At 53.8% G+C, this 21,198-nt stretch overlaps 6 protein-coding genes across 6 annotated transcripts; 4 read left to right on the top strand and 2 right to left on the bottom strand.

Annotated features, from left to right (window-relative positions):
• Positions 1 to 415: 415 nt before the first annotated feature.
• Positions 416 to 8,203, top strand: CKM354_000477700 (uncharacterized protein; the record flags this gene model as incomplete). The annotated part of the gene is made up of 1 exon (XM_044800026.1): positions 416 to 8,203. The coding sequence occupies one exon, from the start codon at positions 416 to 418 to the stop codon at positions 8,201 to 8,203; it is 7,788 nt and encodes a 2,595-aa protein (XP_044655961.1).
• A 668-nt stretch (positions 8,204 to 8,871) lies between these two features.
• Positions 8,872 to 9,442, top strand: CKM354_000477600 (uncharacterized protein; the record flags this gene model as incomplete). Its single annotated transcript, XM_044800025.1, has 3 exons — positions 8,872 to 9,007; positions 9,126 to 9,247; positions 9,347 to 9,442. The coding sequence occupies 3 exons, from the start codon at positions 8,872 to 8,874 to the stop codon at positions 9,440 to 9,442; spliced, it is 354 nt and encodes a 117-aa protein (XP_044655960.1).
• Positions 9,443 to 9,677: 235 nt separating this feature from the next.
• CKM354_000477500 (phosphomevalonate kinase) lies at positions 9,678 to 11,254 on the bottom strand (the record flags this gene model as incomplete). The annotated part of the gene is made up of 2 exons (XM_044800024.1): positions 9,678 to 10,794; positions 10,989 to 11,254. The coding sequence occupies 2 exons, from the start codon at positions 11,252 to 11,254 to the stop codon at positions 9,678 to 9,680; spliced, it is 1,383 nt and encodes a 460-aa protein (XP_044655959.1).
• Positions 11,255 to 12,232: 978 nt separating this feature from the next.
• On the top strand, positions 12,233 to 16,084 carry CKM354_000477400 (uncharacterized protein; the record flags this gene model as incomplete). Its single annotated transcript, XM_044800023.1, has 1 exon — positions 12,233 to 16,084. The coding sequence occupies one exon, from the start codon at positions 12,233 to 12,235 to the stop codon at positions 16,082 to 16,084; it is 3,852 nt and encodes a 1,283-aa protein (XP_044655958.1).
• A 955-nt stretch (positions 16,085 to 17,039) lies between these two features.
• CKM354_000477300 (uncharacterized protein) lies at positions 17,040 to 18,521 on the bottom strand (the record flags this gene model as incomplete). The annotated part of the gene is made up of 1 exon (XM_044800022.1): positions 17,040 to 18,521. One exon carries the CDS (start codon positions 18,519 to 18,521, stop codon positions 17,040 to 17,042), a length of 1,482 nt encoding a protein of 493 aa, XP_044655957.1.
• Positions 18,522 to 19,758: 1,237 nt separating this feature from the next.
• CKM354_000477200 (uncharacterized protein) lies at positions 19,759 to 20,779 on the top strand (the record flags this gene model as incomplete). Its single annotated transcript, XM_044800021.1, has 2 exons — positions 19,759 to 19,965; positions 20,036 to 20,779. The coding sequence occupies 2 exons, from the start codon at positions 19,759 to 19,761 to the stop codon at positions 20,777 to 20,779; spliced, it is 951 nt and encodes a 316-aa protein (XP_044655956.1).
• Positions 20,780 to 21,198: the final 419 nt, after the last annotated feature.

The raw sequence follows: 21,198 nt of genomic DNA, 5'->3' as shown, positions 1-21,198 counted from the left end.
GACGACATTGCGCGGCAACGGGGCACCAGCACCACCAGCACGACGTCTCGCCGTTCGCCCTCCGCCTATACACCTTGTTTCCGCATTCTTCACTTCGTTGAGAGCCGGGCGACTGGCGGACGATGGACCTTCGAGGCGGCGAGGACCCCCGCGACTGAGAAACGCATTTCTACTTCTTTTCCCAGTTTCATCGCGGACCAGGCAGGCCAGACTTACCAGGCAGGCAGACGCGGAAGAAGCGCTTCCAGAAGGCCCTCTACATGGCATGCGATGAGTGCTGGGGACAATGAGTAGGTTCTGCCCGAAATTGCCTTCTCACGGCAGCACACAACATTTGTTGCTGGTCGTCACATGTACCGCCCGACGCCCGCCACAAGTACCGACGTACATGGCGCGCTGCTGAATGCCCTCTTCGATGCGCGTGGACGTGCCCATACTGACAATCACTGTCCCTACAGCCGTGCCCTCGCCCGCAGATGGACGCACTCCCATCAGCAATACAGTGACGCCGAGCCTCTACACCGACCCGAGTAGCAGCCCACCACCCGAACCGCTGCTGGTGGCGCCGCCGACTGCTCCATTCGTCTACCCGCCGCCGAACAATTCGAGCGCCTCTCCCACGCCGACGCATTCTGCGCACTCCACCCGCGATCCCAGTGTCACACGAGGACGAGCACTGAGCGCGACTGCTTCACGCAATGCCTCGCCGCGAGCCCTCACACCAGCGGGGCCATCTACGCGGGCACATGCACCGAAACAGAGTATCGAAATCGATCGCAAGCCGTCCGTGTCGTATAGTCATCACCGACAAGCGAGCATCGTACATGGCGTTCAGCACTCGCGTAATCCAAGCCTGATGGCGTCGGCAAACAGTAGTCCTCTGAGTCCGACGAAAATCATGTCCGCATCGACATCAGCTCCCCAGGACTTTGGGTTTCCGGCAAACCTGAAGAAGAGCCCCTCCACGTCGCAGCTTGCACAGTTTGGTGGACCGCAGAGCAATGGGAGCAGCCCGGTCAATGCAGCAGCTGTAAATAAGAGCTTCGAGAGCGTTGTCGGGGGTCATCGAAGGCCAGAGAGAATGCATAGCGGCCGCTTGAACAGGCCCAATGAGCACAATCGATCGCAGTCGAGAGCACATGGCAGTGGCAATGGACAAGAACCCAAGACCGTGGGCGAATATGCGTTGCATCACTTGTTCACTTCGTTTATTGCGGAAGCAGACGAACGCATCGAACGATGCATGCCGAAGCCCGGAGAGCCGGAGCCGCGTATTGAGAACATATGCGGCGCAGGAGCGGATCTGGCTTTTGATCAGCTTATATCCTCGCTTGGCCACATCAATCGGCACAAACCGAACTCGTTAATCGATTCAGTAATTCATTGGCGGAAGAAGAAGGCAGATGCAGCGAACAGTGTTTACACTGAATTGCGAGCCATGCGAGAAGCGGCAGGCTTGACGCAGAGGACGATTGGCAGTGGCACATACTCGACCCCAACTTCACCCAACGGGTCAGAACTCAGCATTATGGAGCAGAGAGTCATCACAGCAGACCGGAGATCGACTGTTTCGATCTACATCCTTTGTCGAGTACTGATCGAGATTATTGGGCAAACGACGCTGAAAGCTCTCAATGGGCCGGACAATTCTTTGAATACCGCCGGAAGACTGGAGGATGTGATATACGGTCAGCTACAGAGCGCTGACCCTGACCTGCTCGCAACGTCCTCTGTTATTCGCGCTAATTGGGTGATTCGAGGGCAGTTGCTCGGCGTAATGAGCGGGATCAGATTTGAGCAAGTGGCTGAACGCTTTCTTCGAGATCTGGAGGCAGCTCAAAAACGACTGGGGCTCAAAGGTGTGGTCGACCACAAGCTCGCGGCCAAGACTTCACTGCTGGTACAAAGCATGCGATGGCTCAAGGTTCGATCACAGCCTGAGGCTGAATGGATCAAATCGTGTGAGATGCTTCATCTTCTCGCGAAGTTCTTCGCCGAAGTGCACGGCCGGACTACAAAGCACGCCTATGCGGAGCTTTTTGAACATCTCTTGCTCCCAGTAGCCGCAACAGCAACTACCGAGCTCAATCATCCGAAGTGGAAGGAAGTTGTGGCCATCATTCAGCCCAAGATCACTCAAATGCTGTCAAAAGCGGATCACTGGCCATATGTGTACCCGCTACAGGCTGTCTTATTATGCGCGTCGCCCGCTGAACAATTCGCGACGCAATGGCTGCCCCTGGCAGTGAACTTCCAGCCAAAGTCCAGAGATCGAGCAGGACGATCGCACGCACTAAAAGCTCTCTGCAGATTGACATGGCGATACCTCTACAGATTGGCTGACTCGCCAAATGCCATCATGCGAAAGCTGGAAGAGATTGTCAAGCTGGTGTTTCAAGGTGGTAAGAGAGTGCTTATATCGACGGACCCAATGATCGCGGACCCTCTCATCCAGCTCATCCGCATCATCGGGTTCAAGCATCAGGACTTTTGCTTTCGATCCATCATTTTCCCACTCATGAATGCTGAGCTGTTCTGGGGACCTGAGAAGGACTTGAAGATTGAGAATCTCGACCCGGAAAAGACAGTGATTGCCATTCGAGCATTCTTGGCCATCATGAGTGATCTAGAAAAGGGCGAGGTGCCTCCATTTCCGGTTCGCTTCGAGTGTGATGCATTAATGGACCCCTCGTCAAGATCACCCATCACTCATCGACGGACGCGTTCGCAAGGTTTTGCAGTGTCCGCCGGACGGACCGAACGTTTATCACGACCAGTAATGACTACGAATCTTAATGACATTGCAAAAGAGTACTACGTCAAATTTTGCAAAATGCTTGGCCACTTGACGATAATTTGCGACAATACCTTTGGTGGTCAAGCCGTGCTGGACGAAAAGTTTGCTTCACAAACAACGCCGAAGACACCGATGGCCGATGCCTTCACGTTCAACAGGAGAGACGACTTCACGAACCCAACTGATCTACGGCAACATTATTACGACCTGCTGCATGTTGCTGTTGAAGCGTTACCGCGATGTCTTTCGCCGCATTTGCCAATAAACTCTCTGGTCAATCTGCTCTGCACTGGCACGGCGCATGTACAGTCTCATATTGCAACATCATCTGCACAGTCGCTGAAGTCCATTGCACGACAATCATATGCGCAGCAAGTCACGATTGGCTTCGCTCGCTTCATCTTTAATTTCGATGACCGATATTCTACCGTGTCTGATGGCAGTCTTTTAGGGCCAGGGCATATCGAGAATACGCTGAAGCTCTACGTGGAGCTTCTGCAGATCTGGATCGATGATATCCAGCAAAGGACGCGGAAAGTGGCATCAGAGCCGAACGATGAGGACGAAGGCTCGAAGCCACTACCTCTGGATCTGTCGGGTATATTGGCACATGTCGACGAAGTGGAGTCGCACGGTCTGTTCTTTCTGTGCTCTCCTTCGAGAGCCGTTCGTGCTGTCGCAGTGAATGTGCTGCGACTGATCACGAAGTTCGACACGGCTCTGGGCAAACCTAGCAATCGCATTATAAGCATTCTGGAAGGTGGCTCGCATCAAGTCATCGATGTCAACGATGAACGACTGACATTGGCCGAGCGAAGTCGTCTACAGAAGGGTCTCCGCAAGAGCAATGTCAGTGGCAGTCTTGTTGAACTGTGCAGCAGTGATGTGGCACACGACCAGAACCTCTGGTTCAAGGTGTTTCCAAACTTGATTCGACTCAGCTCAGAAATCTGCTTGCATGCTGTCGCCTTGACGAGAGAGCTCGTGTGCCAGCGGCTATCTCACAGCTATCGTGCCATCGGCGCTCTAGCTGACGGGCAAAAAGTGATTGAGCAAGCCTACTCAAATGGCAGGCCTGGCCCACGGCTCCATAGCACGGCTCCCGAGGTGGTGATCGAGCAGTGGAAGATCCATCTCATCTTTGCTTGCACGACTTTGACCAATATTGGCGGCTCGCCGACTCATCTCACAGTATCGAGCCAATCAACACAGCATACTCGCAAAGGCTCCAAGTCTTCCGCCACGAGTCAAGAACGAATTGCTTCAGCTTCGGAGCTCTTTTCAAGAGTTGTTCCATTCCTGTCTGTACCGAACGCAGCCATTCGGCATGCAGCTGTCATTGGACTAGGCGCAACAAATGCCACACTATTCCAGAGCCTGCTTGAGACTTTGCAGCCATATGTTTTGGCATGTACTCAAGAGGCCAAGGAGCGTATGGCTGCCCATCAACGGACCATCAGCACAAGTATGAGGCGAAGCAGGCGGACCGACTTCCTTAGAACGGAGATCACACACCTCTTGAGCTTGACTGTACACTTGCTGCAAAGTCCAACCATTTCTAGTGAGGAGTATGTGATGCACTACATGATGGATTACACGAAACACCTTCGAATCTTCCTGAGCGACACAGAGATACAGGGCGAGCTCGAGTTCCAGAAACTAAGGACACACTTCTGCTTGCTCGTAGAAGGCTTGTACGAGTGCATTAGGAACCTCAAGGACGGCTCAAACTGGATGTCATTCCAAGCGAGGCAGGCAACCTTTTCACTTATGGAAAATTGGTGTGGCTTCTCGCCTATTGAGTCGCAGCTGCGCCGCCAGCAGGAGAATGTCCGGCGTTCTATTCTGGAACGTGAGGGAGACATGCGTAGCAGAGGCATCATCAACTCTGCTATCGAAAAGGAGAAGACCGAGCTCAGTGCAGCAGCACTCAGCTCAATGGCCTCGCTCTGTGCTGGCCCACTTCGTTTCGTAGCGGACGGCAAGGTGCTGATGCAGTTTGACATTCGACGCATGCTCTCTTGGATCAGCGCTATCTTTGAGGCACCCAGCGACCGAACTCACTCTCTCGGTCGGAAAGCATTGCAGAACCTCATTGTTCACAACCCTGATCAATCAGCACTGATGGCACAAACAATGCGCATGTGCTACGTAGCTCGAAGCCCGAAAGCCCTTGCTAGCTACTTCGAGGTCGTCACGAAAGTGCTCACGGAGCGTAGCAACATCGCAATCCCATTTTGGAAGATCTTGTGCGCCGGCCTTTACACCCTCGGAAACGAGAACAACGAGATTCGAATGAAGTCAGTTAGGTTGCTGCGCACACTCGAAGAGCGACAACAGAAGACATCTAAGCTGCAAGACCTGGACATCAGTGTTTCTGACAAGACAACGGCAGTATACAAGCTGGCACAGTTTGAAATCTCGCGACGCTTAGCAAGCCAGCATCCTGAGCTTGCGTTCCACGTCTTCTCTGAGTTCTCCGCATACTTCAATGAACTGCAGCCCGACCATCAGCGAAATATGGTCTCCGGGATGCTGCCGTGGATTCAGGCGATTGAACTGCAACTAGATCCTAATGGTGGACCCACAGGAACATCATACATGCTGCTCGTCAACCTGTTCGAGATTACAGTGAAGACGGGAATCACGCTGCACAACGAGATTCAAGCACTCTGGCAAGCACTTGCTACTGGTCCTTACGCTGGCAACGTGCAGCTTGTGCTCGAGTTCATCATCAACATTTGTGTGGACAAGAGGGAGCAGAACTTCGTCGTCTATGCCAAGCAAATCGTGGTCTTCCTGTCCAAGACGCCTGCAGGCGCTCGGGTTGTGGAATATCTGCTCATGCAAATCTCGCCCAAAACTATGGTTGCTGAGCGACGTGCGCCCACGCAAGCACCAATGGAGACACATCACTTGCATCTTCCGTACGTTGCTGACTTGACCCAAGTCCTGCCGAGCGGCGCGAAACAGAGCGGACTCTCGCTTGGACAGCTCAGCATGATTCTTCTAGTCGATCTCGTTGTCTCCCCACTGCAACTACCAGCCGACAAGATTCCGACATTGTTGCAGGTCATCCTCGTCCAGTGGGACCAGCACATCAGCATAGTTCAGGACCAAGCCAGAGAACTTCTTGTTCACCTCATGCACGAAACAGTCATCTCTAAGATCAATCCAGGCGCAACCGAGCCAGACAAGCAATCTATTGAGGACTTCATTGAGTTGGTGCGCCGACAGGATCCCAAGATTGCTTGGTCTTACACCGACAGCGAGATTCGTGCTGGCGAAGAGGACAGCCGTGCGGTCTCGGAGCCCATGGCATACGTGGTGGATGAAGTGGTACGCATATTCTCGATTGCATACCCTGGTATCCGCGAGGAAATGGGCAAGGTCACAATGAACTGGGCGACGTCCTGTGCTGTGCGGCACGTTGCTTGCCGTAGCTTCCAGGTCTTCCGCTGTGTCTCGACTACTCTCGATCAGCAAATGCTGGCAGACATGCTTGCACGTCTGTCAAACACCATTGCTGATGATGAGAATCACGACTACCTCATTTTCTCGTTGGAGATCTTGACCACGCTTCGTAGCATCATCGCGGCACTGGAACCGCTGAGTCTGCTTCAATATCCGCAGCTCTTTTGGACAACTTGCGCTAGTCTCGACACAATCTTCGAGCGCGAGTTCCAAGAAGGACTCAGCATGCTTGACCAACTCCTCAAGAAGATGGACCTGAGCGATCCTGCAGTTTTGAACATTCTGCGCGGCAGCCAGCCTGAAAGGTGGGAAGGAGGCTTTCAAGGTGTTCATGCACTCGTCTATAAAGGAGTCCGTTCAAGCAGCTCAATGACTCGCTCTCTGCAGATCATGGAAAAGCTTGTGAAGCTGCCATCCAGCGACATCGTGGGACCCGACGATCGACTTTTGTTCACAACGATCGCGAATCTGCCAAGGTACTTGCACCATTTCGAGGATGAAAGCGACCTGACGTGCAGAGATTCTGCAAACACACTTGCGTTCGCCGCTGAGAGTCAGAACTATGTCGGCCTTGCAAGGGTACTCACTGGCTTTGTGGAAGCGAAGTACAGGAGCGGCAACGACTTCCTCGCCCAATGCATGCAGGCGCTTCGAACTGCCTTCTTCCCTGCGGAGGAGTTCAACACCTTGGTGTTTCTTCTCGGCATGGTGAACAATGCGACCCCATGGTTCAAGGTCAAGACGATGCAGGTCCTCAACGTCATGATACCAGACATTGATATGCGCAAGCCGGAGATCACCAGCCATGGACCAGACCTGATCTCGCCGCTTCTACGCTTGCTGCAGACTGAGCACTGCCAGCAAGCACTTGGTGTTCTTGACAACGTGATCGATATGACGGGAACGCCGCTTGACAACAAACATCTCAGGATGAGCATGGCTGGCTCGCACTCCAGTCGCGCTACTCGAAAAGAGTACGACAGCACGAAGAGCTTGTACGGCATACCAGAAGAGTCTGGCTGGTCGATTCCAATGCCCGCCATCCATTCACAGCAGACAAGGACGAACGTGCACGCGGTCTTTTACACACTGGCTTACGCCGGCATGAACGGCATGCAAGACAATGAGCCACAGCCAACACCAGAAATCGAATTTGACAAGGACGAGTATCAAGAGTCCTACTTTGGCGATGGTCGCACATCAACAATGATGTCCGATGACACCAGAGTGGCCGAGACCAATATTGGAGAGCTGATGGAGAAGCTTGACACACTTGACGACTTCTTCGATGATGGAGAATCGCCTCAACCATTGAGTAACGGACATAGCCTGGCCCGGTACCCGGTCGACGAACGAGAAGAATTGTACGATCAGCAAGCATTGCCAATACTGCATCGATCGCTAAAGCGAAACGCGAGCATCACATCCTTCCAGACAGGGTTCGCCGAGCTGCGATACCAGGCTCCTCATCCACCACCTATCATGAACCCGGCAGCTTTTGCTCAGTCCGCGCGACAACCATCACAGCGTCCGGGCCTGCACAATCGTAGCATCACCTCTCCAGTGATGACCACCAAAGCACCATTGGGTCCACAATATGAGGTACTGTCTGACAACGAAGCAGACGTCGAGCCCTTCTCCGATGGTGACGAGGATCACTCGATCAGCAGAGCGAACACAAATGAGGAGCAATACCAGCCGAGTCAATATACCACCAAACCAGCAGCTGCCGGAACAGGAAGCTTCAAGGCGCTCAGGTCTGGATTGAGAAGATTGACGAGCAGTGGAGGCAACAAGGAAGCACGAGAGCAACTACGAGCCGCTGTGGCCAACCCTAAGAGTCTGAATCCAAAGGTTCCGAAGATGCCTGCGCCGTATGCCATGCTGGAGAGGGCGAATACTACGCAAGGCCCATTCAGTGCTGAGCCATGAAACTGAAATGCAGTTTTTGATTGTTCTGTTCTTGTTTTGGAGAAGCGGCATTGCATTGTACGAAAGAAAGACGAACTTGTAGATCGACACGATGTTTACATACGCATTGCGAAAATTGATGTATGTAGGATAGTATAGATACCCCATGGGCCCACGAGAGGCCTGGAAACGATCGTTTTTTGATGTACAATCCAGATTTTTCAGTAACAGCTTCGAAAGCAGTGAAGAGGTAAACTGCTCGTTTAGCGCATAGTACATAGTCTTGGACAAAAGCGGAAAAGTTGACGAAAGAAAGCGCCGACACCATCTCCGTCATCACCATCGAGACATGATGACGACATTGTACGACGTTTCCCATCCATTCCCCAATGATCCAATAGCGGCCTCGGCATTGGGAATGCTGCTGCTGCTGCTAGCTTGACAGAGCTTCTTGCCTTTCTTCCTCTCTGTTTGTACTTTGTATCTTTTTCTCTCTTGAGACTTTGATTGCTTCCTTCTGCGATTGAAGATCACTCTCATACCAAGACGCGTTCCTGGAAAGTCTAATTTGATCTAAGCATCATCTTGAGAAGCTTCGATTGGAGAAACTTGCGTGCAAAAATACTACGAGCTGTCGCATTTCGGAATCAAGTTCTTGAAACGATTCAACTTTCGAAACGAAAACAACCATGTCCGCAACAATGAGACAAAACTTCTTCAAATCCGCTGCTGCATTCCGCACAGCTGCTGGTCCTGCAACTGCTGCATCAAAGCGAAGCTTCCAAACGGGAAGGGCTGTGTTTGCTGGGAAGGAGACGAAGCCAGGTACGTCGGTAAAACCTCACACGTTAAGCTCTGATATCGAGGAAAGCTCTCGAGAGGGAAACAATGCTGGGGCATTTTGCCATTTAGAAGACGAACTAAGCATTGTGAAACCGAACAGGCAACGAAGACCCCGAAGCACGCAAAGCCGAAATCGAACACCACAAACAAGCGCAATTGCGAGAGCAGAAAGAGGGCAAGAATGAATGGAAAGAGGCGATTGCGAGTGAGAGTGAGAGTATTGTGAGTTCTGCCCACCATTTCCCTCGCCTCTCGTGTCGTCTCGTTGCTACATGAGATGGCGATTTGTCGAATGAAGGCTAATCGATATTGTGTGGATAGGCTAAAGCAGATCGAGGCGAGTTGAAGGCCGACAAGGCTAGTATTAAGGAATTGCAGGAAGAGAGCGCGAAGGCGGCGAAGAAGGAGAGATCGTAGGAGCGTAGGGATGAGACCGAGACAGAGACAGGATGCTGTGGAAAATTAGGCATTGGCAGAGAGATACACCAGAACGCGAGCATGCAGGACGACAGCTCATGGGGCGGCGTTTGGCGACCAGCAGAAAAGCGTCAGATACTGCGGTATGACATGCGATGGTAATACCTGGCTCCGGTTCAACGTTGAGTTTCTCTATATTTGTTGAAGCTACGAGCTTTTTGTGGTATCGAACTTTCTACAGCTCTTTGAGAGCGCTAATGTAACTTTTAGGATCCTCGAGCCGGACGCCTTCCATTTCTTCTCGAACGCCCAACATGCCCACCTTACCGCCGCCTTCGCCTTCGCCCTTGAAGTCCCATCCATCGAAGAGTTTCTCCAGAGCTTGGACGGTTTCGGGTTTGTCTTCAATCAGAAGAGATATAGCGTCGTAGCCACCAGCTCCAGGAACCACACCTCCGATCACGCCAGGCACTTTCTCGCAAGCGTCCAGCAATTCGGTCTGAGCAGGAGGTTCAATGGGTACGCCGCTCTTTTCGGACATCAGGCGGATTAATTGTCGGATTCGGGTAAACTTCTCCTGCAGTCTCGAGTAGTCTGCGGTTCCAGAAGTTGCGACTTCTCGGAGCTCAGATGCAAGAGCTAGATTCGCCTCGTCCAGATCCTTCCAGATGGCATTGGCCTCTTGCTGCTTCTCAGCGCGCCACGCGAGAACTTGCTTCACCATACCTGGGGTCTTGGACCCGCATGAGACATCGCACATGACGAGTCTCAACCCCTTTGGTACACGTACTTGGTCTTTCAAAATCTCAGTATCCCATTCGAGGCCATGGAAGGTTTCGTCGACGATGTCTCGGATCTCAGCACCGAACTTGGGAGTGCCTGGGTTGGCATGTGAGGCGAGGATGGCGGGCGAGAAGCGACGATAGACCATTGTGCCATAGACTGCGGAGGCAACGTCAAAGCCAGACCCAACCTTGCCTTGCGCTGCGCAGTGAGCTGCTTGGGCCAGGTTGTGCAGTCGTCTTTTGCCTGAGTCTAGAGCGACATCGAATTTGGAGCGTGGGAGATAGTGGGTGAGCAAGGCTGCTGTCACGGAAGTGACCAGAGCAGCGGATGAGCCAAGTCCAGTCTTGGGAGCCTTTGAGATGGGCAGGGCGAAGTTGTGGAAGCGAGGTCGTGTCCCATTCTTGTCACTTGAGATGGATGCTGGCGTTGAGTAGTAGTCATTGTCAGCGAGGATCGTGATGGATGCTGGAGATATTGTCGGATGGCTTATGCTGGTAATATAGCTCAGCGCATAGGCAATGGTCGTTTCAATGAATGGGTTGCGGTTCAGGTTCAAGTCTGCGTCTCTGTGAGGTGGGTGTTGAGTAAGTGAGAGTCTTCCACACGTTGTACAGCAGTAGTGCTTGTTTGGTCACTTGGAAAGCAACATGCATTGATCTTCAAGTCGATCGACAAAATAGGAAAGAACAGCAGTACAACTCAACACAAGACGAGGATACCAAAACGCAACACGACTGAAGGGACAGTCGAAAGCACTTACACTCTCAATGGAACAACCTGCACGCCGCCGTCTCTCTCGGTCAAGCGGTAGCCATACTCCCAGATGGCGTCGAGAAACTGCGGCGACTTGACGATGATTTCGTTGAGAACAATGCCTTTGCTCGTGGGGATGTCTTCGATCAAGACGTGGATGCGAGCATCGAGGCCGAAGACGAGACCGGTGTGGGCTCGGTCGAGCACGAGATATCCGCCGGCCAGCAGCACTTTACCTGGGGCAGAGACAGCCACAGGACTGGATGAAGCCATTGGCGGTTGTCCAGTCGGAGGCGCTGCCCGGACCGGCCGAAAGAGGCGGTGCGATCGGCCGTGACAGGGCGTGCAGGGCAGCACGTGGAAGGACGGGCGTCAGGAGGCGGAGGTTGGCGATGGAGTTAAGAGTCGAGATGCCGGCGGGTGGATGCAAGCGAAGAAAGGACCAGCTGACCTGACCTGACCTGCCGTGTTCGAGGAAGATTCGCGAAGCCTGAGGTGACTCGGATTGGGGCTAGAGGATTTTGCGGAGAGGCGCGCGTGGCACAGCGCCGTCGGTTCCTGAGCGCTGACGGAGCGAGGGCGAGGGCAGCATCCAGTCGCGTGCAGGCAATGCAGCTGGCGAGGGCGGAGCGGTGGCAGATGACCGCGCACAATGGCTTTCACGGATGCTGCGAAGGCTGTCGCCGGGGAGGAGAGCGAGTGAGCAGCGCAGTGGATGTGGCTGTCCTGACACAGGCCAATCCGGATTTGGGGCCCAGCGAGAACAAACCGTTTGCCCGTCGAGTCACAGCGCGCGGCGCATTTCGCGCACTCTCGCAGGAGCCGTCAGCAGCGTCACCAGCCCGCAGGCATCGCCATTCCATTGCAGGGGAGGCCAGCTTGCCTCGACGTTCCGCTGTGCCGTTGCAGTAGTTCGGCCTCGCTATCAGCAGCCGATCTTCACGAGAGTCGATGACCCTAGCTGCCACTTCATAATTTGCCCTCTCTTCTAGCCAGGCACACACCCACACGCACACCACTTCTCTCTTTCCATCCCCCATCCACCGCCCAGCACTATTCCATCGCTCATAGCAGCGCGTTTGTTTGACGGCGTCGGTCGTCAAATGAACCTGCAGTCTCGTGCTTCCCTAATCCGAATTGTAAGTTTCCCACGACGCGCGAGACATCTCACGTGTGCGCGCCGAGTCTGACACTATCCCGTCACACAGTCACATCCTTCTGCATTGAAGGACTCCTCCATCAAGTAGCTTGATGCCTTACGTCAAGCCTACGGTCCACATTACGCGACTTGCAGGCAACGCCTTCAAAGCACTCTCCCACGGATACGCCCAGACCGTCGTCGCCGCGTCGCAAACCAGCTATGCTGCTCAGAACACTTCGGCTGCGCCTCTCGCAGACCATTTAATTGGTCGCGTCTTCAAGAATGAGAAGAACAAGAAGCAGACCTATGGTGTGCGCCATGCCAGCACCGCTGCGCCCACCCAAGGAAAGGCCGAGGTCAGCCATGAGACGGGTTTAGAAAAGTACTACGAGGCCTACCGAGACGCTCAGCGAAATGGCAAGAAGGAGTGGCAGCAATACCAGTTTGCGCGGACCATCGAGTGGAAGCCGCCGGCTGAGGCCATTTTCCATGGCAAGGTTCAAGAGGTGGCAGACATTGAAGAGGTTCAGGAGCCGGAGGAATTTGTCGCGCCCAGTTTGAAGCGCTCATACACGACCAGTGCGCTCGACAACTTTTCCAAGGCCCTGTTGAACGACGAGGCGGCCGAAGCTGCTGCGCTCGCGTTGGTCAACGATAAGATCGCAGAGGAGATTGCCAAGTCGAAGGAGGAATCCGAGGACGATGGACTCACAATCCGCGCAAAGTCGCCATCAATCGTCTCACCCGACGGTGTCGAGGTCGAATCGCTCCCATCCGAACCCCGATCGTCCAGCCCGGCCTCAGTCTTCACACCGACCGATAGCTTCTCTAGTGTCGAATCGGCAGAGAGCGAGGCCTTCACCGAACAGCTACTGGATTTGGTCGAGAGGAAGAAGTTTCACGATGTTCCTGCTGTCTTTCAGGGTATGCTGCACGCTGGCGTGCAGAAGCCATCGCAAGCCGCGTACCGTGCTTTGCTCCGAGCTGCTGTTGAGGTCACCCACGACAAGCATCTGAAGACGCCGAGAGCTTTGGAAGTGTACTCGGATATGCTGAAGAGGAAAGTCGTGCCTGATGCGGAAACGTACGGCACACTGATCTCCATGCTTTCCACCCGTGCATTGGAATCGCTCGCATCGAGAAAGGCCCTGGACCAACGCCTTACCCGCTACGGTGGTCTCGATGCACCTGGCAAATTCATGTTCGGTTCCAGCCAGTCTGAGTATTCCATGCTGGTTGAGGACAATTCTCTCTCAATTGCATTGAAGATGTTCGACCGTGCCCGCGAGACTATTGCCGCACTGCCCAGTGATGCCTGCGCCACACTTGTGATCGCAAGCGCTGAGCAAGGACGCATCGAGGAGATGACTCGCGTCTACGAATACATGGAGTCGAAGTCTCTGGAGCCTCAGTCGGAGATCTATGCACCAATGATCACTGCGTTTGGCGATCTACGTGATCTCCGGAATGCCGTCGAGAGATACGATGAGTACAAGGATCTGGCTATCAAGAACAACGAGGGCACAAATGCCATCGTGCGTCTGGACAACCAAGTCTACGCTGCGGTCATCAAAGCGTACGGCACAGCCGACAGACTCAAGGGGGGCTTGAAGTTCCTGGCAAGCATTCAGGCGGGCATCGCAGACGCGCGGGAGGTGGAGAAGCTGCGAGAAGTCGTGGCTCTCGACGCTCTCCTGCCTCTCGCTCTCCAGGATTCGACATTCCGTGACGCCTTCGAACTCGCGGGCGCTCTCACAGGCCATGCTTACATCAGCGCTCTGTCCAAGATCGCTACAACAGCAGCAGACAAGAATATACCCGAGGTCGGTGCCCGCGCGTTCGAGACCCTCGCACCACAGTCACAAGACTTGGTTGAGCCAAGCATGGCCATGCTGGCGATGCATGTGCGCAACGCAAACGTTGAGGCTGCAGAGCCCTTCTGGCGCGTGCTTGAAGCTGCTCCGGTCAGCCTTGCGTTCATTGAGCCTACTACCATGCGTGCTGTTGCACTTATCGGCATCGGCCAAGCTGAACGTGGTTTGAGACAGAGTCGCCGCATGTTCTCGCGCATTCGGGAAGCCACCACCGAAAGCCAGCAGGCGCACGTTTCCCAGCACATTGACGAGGCAATTGAGCTCATTGGCAACTTCACCCTCAAGCAGGCAATGCTTCTGCCTGAGACCAGCATTGAGGTTCTCCGCATGATGATGGAAAACGGCAGCCTTGTCGCACCGGTCGCGGACCACATAGTTGCACGCTTCGGCCCTGAACATATCGCTCGACTCAACCAGGCTGACCTCGAGTTCTTGACCCGCGTACAGAGCAGCATGATCCTCGAGGAACACTCGGCAGACATTGCCAGTCCGGCACGTTTTGGCTGCCTGCTCGAAAACATTGTCTCTCGCTCGATCATGCCATCGGCAGAGACCGAGACCTTGATTGAGAAGACTCTTATCAACATCGATCGTGCCGGGCTTTCCAGACTGTGGAACAACTATCGCTACCCAACCACTCCCGTCTTCGCGGCTGCTCCATTCACGCCCGTCGTGCCTCACCAACCTTCAGTCGCTTCGTTCGAAGACACATATGATCCTTACGCCAATCGCACCGATGTGAAGGGATCCAATGTGATCAACGACATGCTCGAGCGTCCACATGGCCGCCGCATGACTGAAGCATTGAACAAGTTCCGCAACATGCGCCGCGTGGGTCGTGTCCCCCGCATGTTCACGTACGGCAAGTTGATCGAATCGGCTGCGAAGGAGAACAATCTCACCCTGGCACGCGACATTCTGGAGATGGCCAAGCAGGACGTTCCCTTTGATGCACGCTACCGTGTTGTGCGATTCGGCTGGCAGCAGATTCTGGACAACATGGTTGCTGCGTGCTTGAATGTTGGTCGTCGCGATCTCGCTGGCCGATACCATCAAGACATGCTCGACATGGGCTTCGCGCCATCCGCCAACACCTTCGGACTCTACATCACCACGTTGAAGGAAAACACCAAGACCTTCGACGAGGCCAGCGAAGCTGTTAAGATCTTCCTCCGCGCTAAGGCTGAAGGCGTTGAACCATCTTCGTTCTTGTACAACGCACTCATCGGCAAGCTCGGCAAGGCTCGGCGCATCGACGACTGCCTCTTCTACTTTGCTGAAATGCGCAGTCTGGGAATTCGCCCTACGTCGGTGACCTACGGCACCATCGTCAACGCTCTCTGCCGTGTGTCCGATGAGAAGTTCGCTGAAGAGATCTTCGAGGAGATGGAGGCTTGCGCCAACTACAAGCCACGTCCAGCCCCTTACCATTCTCTGATGCAGTTCTTCTTGACCACGAAGCGTGATCGCAGCAAGGTCCTTTCGTACTACGAGCGTATGCGCAGCAAGGGCATTCAACCTACTGTCCACACGTACAAGCTCCTCATCGACACGTACGCGACCCTCGAGCCAGTCAACATGTCCGCCGCTGAGGCACTTCTCGAAGAGATGCGTACCGCTGGTGTGCAGCCCGACGCTGTACACTATGCTTCCCTCATTCACGCTAAGGGCTGTGTCTTGCACGATATGGATGCCGCGAAATCTCTCTTCGATTCTGTCATCGCAGATGGCAAGGTACAACCAATGCCAAACATGTACCAAGCCGTCTTCGAATCACTGAACGCCAACCACCGCTCTGCTGAGTGCGAGCCACTGTTGCAAGACATGGTTCGTCGTGGTGTGGACTTCACACCCTACATCGCGAACGCTCTCATTCACGGCTGGACACTGGAGAAGAACATTGAGAAAGCCAAGGCTGCTTTCGATCGCGTGCACATCTCTCGCCGCGAGCCAAGCACGTATGAGGCTATGGTTCGTGCCTACCTCGCCGCTGAGGATCGTGACGCTGCCAAGGACGTCGTCCGCGAGGCTCTTTCGCGAGGCTATCCTAGTGCTGTGGCCGGCAAGATCGCCGAGCTTGTGCGCTAGGCAGCACGAGTACCTTTTGCATGATTCCGGAGTTTGTCTAATTGACTGGGTTTTGTCGGCTCTGATGACTGACTTGTGGATTTTCGCCATTTCCTTTTGTTACTGCATAGCATGGTCTCGAACCCCAGAAAGCTGGTGCGGTGATACAATAAAAGGGAATGTAAACAGATGATGCGCAGAGTGTTTGGAACGGCCGTTTTAGCGATGGAGTTTGGGCGCAAGAGAAAAGAACAAGAAAGATGTGGTTTATGGGAAATCGCCCTCCTGAAAGTTTTCGCATGGAGTGAGGCGCGCTGTCGATTAGACATGCGAGGTGGTTTATGTTTTGGTTGTGTACTATTAAGATACCCCCTCCCTTTGGGAGAAATCTCTACTCTGCTGGCACGACATAGAAGGGTTTGTCCGTGGCCTTGAATGGCGCATGGCAAATCTCTAGTGCTGGAGTTTCCTTAAGACGAAATGAAAAAGGAAATTAATAGCACTGTTTTCTCTTTCTTCCCTTCGAATAACTTTTCTCAGATTGTGGTTGCGTAATATCTACGTCGACGAAGCGTAGACTTGATTGAGGACATGGATATAAGGATGTGGGATAATCTCGTTACTTCGATATAGAATACATACAGAGAATTGAAAGACGCTCACTTTCTCACCGGGTATCCCATCCTGAAGCTCATCAAAAATCTTGTCTCATTCCAAATTCAATAAAAACTCCTCACCAATCTCTTGTTGCCCTCGAAATATCAGGCCTTTCTGTTGACGTATCTTGGTCTTTCGTACTCTTTATGTCGTAAAGTCGTTGGCATCGTGAAGGGCTCCCAAAGAGGAGAATCAAAGCTGTGTTATGTCGGAGCAAGGTATGGCTACATGTGGTAGAATGCCACTCGCGTTTGACGACAATGTTCTGTTGTGGTGCCTTTTGGTTCGTTCGTCGTCGACATTTTGCTCGTCGGGTTCTTCACGAGAAATGAGCTTTGCTGACGTGATGGCTCACGGCAGCTTCATCTCCTTCGAAGAGGCCGCAGACTGGACATTTTGCACTCGGGTTTGCGCCGCCGGAAGATTGCTGGGCTGAGTTGTAGGATGACATTCGTCGAGGGTCTCGAGGCGGGAGAGCGGGATGTTGTGACGAGTCCTGTACGCTCATTTGGGAGAAACGTCGGGTATCGGGTAGGATGTCGCTATTAGGTCGAGAGCTAGGATATGGAGGACCGTTCGGATCGGAGTAGCGGTGTGCTGTCAAACCCGAGCCATTGCTGTTGCTGATATTTTGCTCGGGGGAGAGGTATGAGTTGTTGTTCTGGCTGTTTTGCGAACTCGTGCTGTAATGCCGGGCATGGGCGTCGGAAGTGGTATACGCGTGATATGTGCTTCCATTGGTAGAAGTGACGCTGCCGCGTTGAGATGGATGCGGCTGTTGTGGAGCTGAATACGCGTGATACTGCTGAGCCTTTTCAAAATCTGCTGGTACTTGGCCCGGCGAGGGCTGCGGTGAAGGGCCATTAGATCCAAAACTGCTATCTCCGGGCAGCTCTGAGCGGAAGACTTGACCTTGTGGCTTGAGAGGAGGAGGCTGCATGCCTTGCTGTTGATAGTAGTCGCCCGGCAGCTCGTTGATCATTGGCATATTCGCGGCTCCTGGCCGTGCGTAATGTGGTCCACTGTAGCCTGGTTGCTGATACGCTGGCATGTACTGGCTTGTCCTATGCTGGCTGTTGTTTCTTGTGATGTCGTGGTAGTTGCCGTACCCTTTCTGATCCAACCTCGGCGTGAATCCTGCGGCCGAGAGAGATGGACTCGGACTGCCAGGCGCAAAGCCTGGGCTGCTGGGACCAGTGCTGTGCGCATCACTCTGATCCGCGAACCCACTGGGCTTCGAAGTCTTCAGCCTGCCATTCTCAAACATTGCATGCAGCTTCCCCTCGTCCAGTAGTTCTGCTTTCTTGGCCAGCCGGTCGATCATCTTGCCCGTGGCTTCTTTGGTCTCTTTCTTGACAAAGCTCGCCAGCGCGAGATTGCATACAATCTCCACGTCCTCTCGTAGATATAACCCTTCCGCTGGAGTGTCTATGCCCAGCTCCCTCGTCTCCCGCGGCTCTCCTGGCTGGTTGCCGCCTATACGGTACTTGTTGCGCAAGTCCACGCCCATCGGCGCGTATACGTGCGATTGCATACCCCATGGCTGATCATGAAAGACGCCCTTGAACGAAATCTTCTTCTTCATGCCAAATCCCCATGTGATGATCTCGTCGATGAGATACCATTGCGAGAAGTACTCATCGTTCGGACTGTCGCGCGGGGTGTCGATCGATCTGACGCCTGTCACCAGCGGGTTCAACTTGATCACCTCCTCGTGCGAATGCAACAGTTCGATGGCCAGCTGACGTGGGACATGGGACGGGAGCGGCGTTATCTTCGTGTACACGATCTTCTTCCCCATGGCGATGACGTAGCTGTGGTCGTTCGGAGGCGGAGGGGTCGGTCGGTATGGCGGTCGCGACGGTGGAGTCGCAGCTGGGCGGCGGGGAGGGGGTCTGTCAAGCGATAAGAAGTTGTCTTCGCATTCGCAGTAACAGCGCTGAGCTGCGTTGGCTGGGTAGGCGGATGATGACCCAAGCTAAGAGCTGGACCAGCAATCCTTCGCACGCGATCTGCACTGCCTTGCGCCACGAGCAGCGTCAGACGTTCCGTGTACCACGCCGAAGCATCTTCGCTGCTCTCCAGTCATCTTGGCCGAGAGAATGCGGTCATTCGCCGCGACTATGCCCACTTGTGAGTCGCTGTCGCTGCCGCCCAAGCACGTCGGCCTTGGACTGCCACGCCTGGTCGAAGTCTGCAGTGGGCGAGTGTGTTTACGCCACGAGCCCGGATTCATGGGCTCCCGGCTTGCAGAGCGTCGTACCGTGGTGCTTGGCTTCGCCACTGCGGTACTCGTAAGACCACGGCGCGCCGGAGTAAGGCATCTGCCTGCGGAGGTAATAACAGCTCGCATTGAGACGTCTGACATCTGCAGCGCGCCCACCGGTTGCGAAGTACTCTCGTCCCGGGCACGGACTCATGCTAGGAGTCGGCATCCCGCTCAGACCTCACTGCTATCTTGCTGAAGAGGCCTGTCGGTACACGACCAAGTCAAAAGTATGTCCGCCACGCTGTGGCATGCTGGATTGCTCGACAGAACAAGACATCGTAATGCGTTGGCGCTTGTTAGAGAGATTTGGACCAAAAGTGTACATGTGCAACATGACCCAGTGCGCTGCCTGGGACCCCTACGATGGTCCACTTCATGCTGCGAGAATGCAAGTCATTTCGTGGTACGAGCTGAATATGTCACATTCTGTGACACTAGATGCAAGTGGATCGTTGTTGCGTTGTAGTAGGAGGTAGGTACTTTCGACACCTCGCCATAGCGCAATCGCGGAGAAGGAAGATCACTCGTCCAGTGTATTGCAATGTTCGAACCATAAGAATAGCAGAATTTCGCAATGCAGCATTGGAAGGGCCATAGAAAATGTGTTGCGATATGCAAATAGCTCGTCAGCAGCCGCAGTCAGCCTTGTGGGTCGGTGTGGCTTTTCCCTTGCACCGCCGACTGCACCTTCCAACCAACATGCTTCAGCCTGCAGGATCTCTACCACTTCACTCTACAACGCTCTAGATTATTCTTATCATTCCACACAATGGACATACAAGCCTTTGCGAAAGAACATGTCACCCAAATCAGCGCAACAATCGCTCTTGTGACGTATGCCACAACGAGAAAGAAGCTCACGCCTGCGGGCATCGTGTCTGGAATCATCGTAGCAATCATTCACATGATCCATCCTTGGCAAGCATTTTTCTGGCTATTGATGGTATTCTTCCTTCTCGGGACAGTAGTGACGAAAGTAGGCCCATTCCTCAATGCACTCTCAGAAAGACACGTGAACAATACTAACACCACTCCCTCCTCCATAGATCGGCCACACCAAAAAAGCCCACCTCACCCAATCAGCCGCAGGCGGCACAGGCGGCGAAGGCGCCCGCAGTGCTGTCCAAGTCTTCGCAAACTCCGGCTGGGCCTCCATCCTCATCGCCATCCACGCCTATCTCCTCCACAACAAATCCCCATTCATCTCCTCCGTCGTTCCAGGCCTCACCGCAGGCCCTCACTTCCCCATTCTCGAGAAACTACTTCCAATAGGAATCATCGCCCAATATGCCGCCGTAGCAGCAGACACTTTCTCCTCCGAACTCGGCATTCTATCAAAACAAAACCCCTTCCTCATCACCGCCCCTTGGAAATCCGTCCCCAAAGGCACGAATGGCGGGGTCACAATCGACGGATTTAAATACGCTGGATTAGGTTCTTCGCTTCTCGTCGCTGTCGCAATCGCTTCTTTGACACTATCTCCTCCGCATGTGGATGTCCAACCTCAGATTACTGTCACGTTAATCGCTGCCGGGATCGCCGGAAGCATTATCGATTCTGTGCTGGGGGCGCTGTGTCAGGTTACGGTTAGTGATAAGGGGACGGGGAAAGTGGTGGAGGGCCCGGGTGGTACGAGGGTGAAGGTTTTGCCTGGGGGGACGAGGGTGCAGGTTGGGAAGGATTTGTTGACGAATAATGGGGTGAATTTTGTGATGGCTGCGTTGGCGAGTTTGGGCGCTATGGGCGTTGCTGCTGTTTTGGGGTTGGAGTTGAGGGTTTTGAAGGGCTAGAGGAAGAGCAGACGGTGGTAGGTTAATGGATGATATCGGCAAGTACTCGTAGATCGAAAAGTATTCGATGAAGAATATTCTCCGGGCAATCCTCTTCTTCTGTCACGACGTGGGCGGAAGTCACAGTCTCCTGGGCCCACGGGATCATTTTGCAGCGCCATGATCATCTATAGATTCACAAGGGGACACATGTCACTGGCAGTTGAAAGCAAGCAGTGGACCAAAGGCACAAGAGTTCAAGTAAGAACCATTTCAATCCGTCTTATCGTCTGTCAGTCGAGACGTGTGCTCTAGCTATGCTGAAGTTCCTTCTCGCGCCTCAAGGAAGTTACCCGAAAGTGCATGAACCAAGCTCAATTTGTCTTCAGCAACCAATGCAGCTCCCAGTGTGGCCCAAAGGAGCCCCACTAATAGAAACC

Source organism: Cercospora kikuchii (genome assembly GCF_019650295.1).
Source record: "Cercospora kikuchii DNA, contig_00003, whole genome shotgun sequence".
Taxonomy (NCBI): Eukaryota; Fungi; Ascomycota; class Dothideomycetes; order Mycosphaerellales; family Mycosphaerellaceae; genus Cercospora; species Cercospora kikuchii.
This window is presented reverse-complemented; position numbering and strand designations above follow the sequence as displayed.